Source organism: Anomaloglossus baeobatrachus, chromosome 3 (assembly GCF_048569485.1).
Source record: "Anomaloglossus baeobatrachus isolate aAnoBae1 chromosome 3, aAnoBae1.hap1, whole genome shotgun sequence".
Taxonomy (NCBI): domain Eukaryota; kingdom Metazoa; phylum Chordata; class Amphibia; order Anura; family Aromobatidae; genus Anomaloglossus; species Anomaloglossus baeobatrachus.
In genome coordinates, this window is record NC_134355.1 from 691,153,420 (window position 1) to 691,156,726 (window position 3,307).

At 42.3% G+C, this 3,307-nt stretch overlaps 1 protein-coding gene across 1 annotated transcript; it reads left to right on the forward strand.

The window, feature by feature from the left end:
* Positions 1 to 417: 417 nt before the first annotated feature.
* Positions 418 to 1,197, forward strand: LOC142297452 (olfactory receptor 5V1-like). The gene has a single exon (XM_075341678.1). The coding sequence runs from the start codon at positions 418 to 420 to the stop codon at positions 1,195 to 1,197; it is 780 nt and encodes a 259-aa protein (XP_075197793.1).
* The last annotated feature ends 2,110 nt before the right edge of the window (positions 1,198 to 3,307 follow it).

A 3,307-nucleotide genomic window follows, 5' to 3' on the forward strand; every position in this document is an offset into this window, starting at 1 on the left:
ATACTGCCAGACTGGGCAGCAATACAGGTCCCATCCACACTTGTATCTTTGGCTGGACAGAACTGCACGGTGCAGAGCCCATCACCAGTGTTGAATACAGAATAAATTTGGTGGCTCATAGAGACAGAAGCAGATGTTGCAGGAGTAGATCCAGGTGGAGATGTAGAAATAGCCCCTCAAGTTCTTGAATATTTTATCATTTCTGCATTAGAGACACTTAAGCCCCATTGTGGTTTTTTATTTTAGGAGGTAACCTTTCACCTTGGCAATATGATGCTCAGGAACCAGACCCATGTGACTGAATTTATTCTCACCGGTTTTTCACAAAGTTTACAGATTAGAATTTTACTTTTCATTTTGTTCTTCATTTTTTATGTCTTGACTCTTTTTGGCAACATTTTTTTGGTCTTTATCGTTATGGTCAGCCCTCAGATGCACACGCCGATGTATTATTTCCTCTGTCATTTATCCTTTATTGATGTCTGCTACTCTTCTAATTCTTTGCCAAAAATGATGATTGATATATTTTCTACGATTAGGAGAATTTCCATTGTTGGGTGTCTTGCACAGATCAACACTGGGATTTTCCTTGGAGAGACCGAGTGCTTATTACTGGCCTTGATGGCGTATGACCGGTATGTAGCCATCTGCCTTCCATTAAATTACACCGTTATTATGAATCGGAAGGTTTGCACCAACATCATGGTTGTTTTATGGGTTGGAAATTTTATCATATCGACAATTCCCATGATTGTAAAACCTCTTTTGTTCTGCGGAGACAATAAGGTGGACCACTTTGTGTGTGAGTTGATTGCTATTCTGAGCCTTGCGTGTGGAGACATCTCCTTTCATAAGACGGCCATCTTTGTATTTGGGTTATTCACAATTTTACTTCCTCTTGTCCTTATCGTGGTCTCTTATGTTTGTATTATCCACTCAGTATTAAAGATTCGTTCTGGGAAGTCTCGAGCTTTTTCTACTTGCACTTCTCATTTGACTGTTGTGTTGATGTACTACGGAGCCACCATTACTATGTACATGGCACCGGCCAATACTTACTCATCGAAACAGAAGTATATCGCCCTTTTATACGGAGCCGCGATGCCTGCCTTAAACCCTTTAATATACAGTTTAAGGAACAGTGATGTCAATGAAGCATACAAGAAATATTTTAACAAATTTTTGAAGAGAGTATGATACATTTTTTGCAGACAAATTCTATATCTATAGGAGACGAGGAAGTAAACATCAATTGGATTTTCCAGTCATTAAGTCAATATGTCCAAGAATTGTGGTATGAACTGTGTCTAATAAAATATTGGTTATCTGCTAATGTTTTATCAAAATATTTTCCACTTTTCACAATTTCTGGTGCAGTCAGTGGGGTAACTACAATCCTATGGCTCCCAGTGCAAAACATGGACTTGGGCCTCCACCAACATAATGGTCAGATGGTCAATGATACTGTAATACTGTCCTATATCCTAGCAACTATACTGTAGTAATGTCCCTCATTTTTAAATAATGTCCACTATCCTGGCGTCTATATTGTAATAATGTTCCCCATCCTGCCCACATTCTGTAATACTGTCCCCTGTCCTGTAATAGTGTCCCCCCAATCTGGTATAATGTTCCCATATCCTGGGCCCCTTCTGTTCTTCTCCAGCACATGTTAAAAAGATACAAGCTGGACTTTCAGTTCCAGCACTGGCTGACGAGGATTGGAGGAGATGAGCTCCGCAGCACCCCAGCCTAAACGCAACTCCCCCCACAGTGAGCACAGCGGAATAAACAGCAGCGCTGGATGAGGAAACAGTGGAAAGCTATACTCACTGGGTAATGGAGCAATACATCCTCTGGAGTGGCAATGGGGCACTGAAATGTGTGGAGGAGCAGAGAGAGCGGGAAATGCCCAAAATGGCGGAGTCTTCTCAGCAGTCAAGAGCAGTCCCAGCTCTGAGCAGCCCCCCAGGATTGCTGCATCCATTTAACAATTCCAGCACTCTATGTGGCTCATTCCGATTGACCTGGTGGGGTGGCAATCGGGGTAATAAGGGTGTTATTCAAAGCTCACAGCTGCCCCTAAGCCCTAGATTACTCTATGAAACCCCCATTACTAATATGTAAGTGAAAGTATATAAACACGAACACAGCATTTGTTTGAAATAAAATAAAAAAACACCTACTTTCACTACTTTATTAACCCCCCAAAAAAACAGGTTCGATGTAATCCACACGGGGTCCTATGATGACTCCAGCTCTGGTAAATCTGAACTGACAGCGAGTGGACATAGAACATGTCTGCATGCTGTAACTTTAGACAGAGACTGAGCCACAGGGATGAGCGGTGATGTCAATCAGATTATTTGCGGTCACAGCTCAAAATTCCCACGGTCCCCCACCTATGACCACAGGTAACCTGACCTCAGAGGACCTCAATGAACTCTGGGACCTCCCCTCAGGTGAGGTCATTGAGTTCACAGACTTGCATCTCTTTGCAGAAAACTGCCTTTTTTGCCAAGAGATGCAGATTTGGTGCTTAAACTTTACACACTTTACTCCATATTCCTGCACCCAATGTACACCTCCTGGCAAAAAATGGATCAAAACACCATGTGGTGTTGATGTGATTTTTGCCAGGAGGTGTAGATTTGCTACAGGAATATGGTGTAAAAATGTCAGCACCAAATCTACATCTCTTGGCAAAAAAATGCACAAAATGATTTTTACACCATTTCAGTGTGGTTTACTGCCAGGAGTAGAGCTGAGCGAACCTTTCAAGGTTCTATTTGCCGAGCCTTACTGAACAAATGCTACATTCACCGAAAGCTGAACCTTTTTTAACCCTATTAGATTCAATGGGATGCCAAACCTTATTCAGAGAAAACACCTTTAGGGGGATCAAAAAGCTTACAAAACATCAAAAATACATTTTACAGTGCAGCCCCACTGTTTTGGCATAGCTTTGGCTTTGCACAGTAGGGATGTATGGTCGATGCAACACACAGGATGTGGCCTGGCATTTCATTTTTAAAAATAAAAAGTGGCATGAGTGACAGGATTAGGCCTCTTGTTCCCACCCCTCTGCCAATACAGACAAGGCATACCTTGGAGACCCATCTTGGAGTCTTGAGATTTAAAAACATTTCAGGCAGATAGGACAGTGACATCAATTGTCCCCCCATTTCCCCATAGTATCTTTGCACACCAGGGAGGTATGGTCCATGCAACACACAGGTTGCGGTCTGGCATTTCCATTTTTAAAAGGGAACACACAGCGACCATCCATTCTGCAGCAGTGTATCCA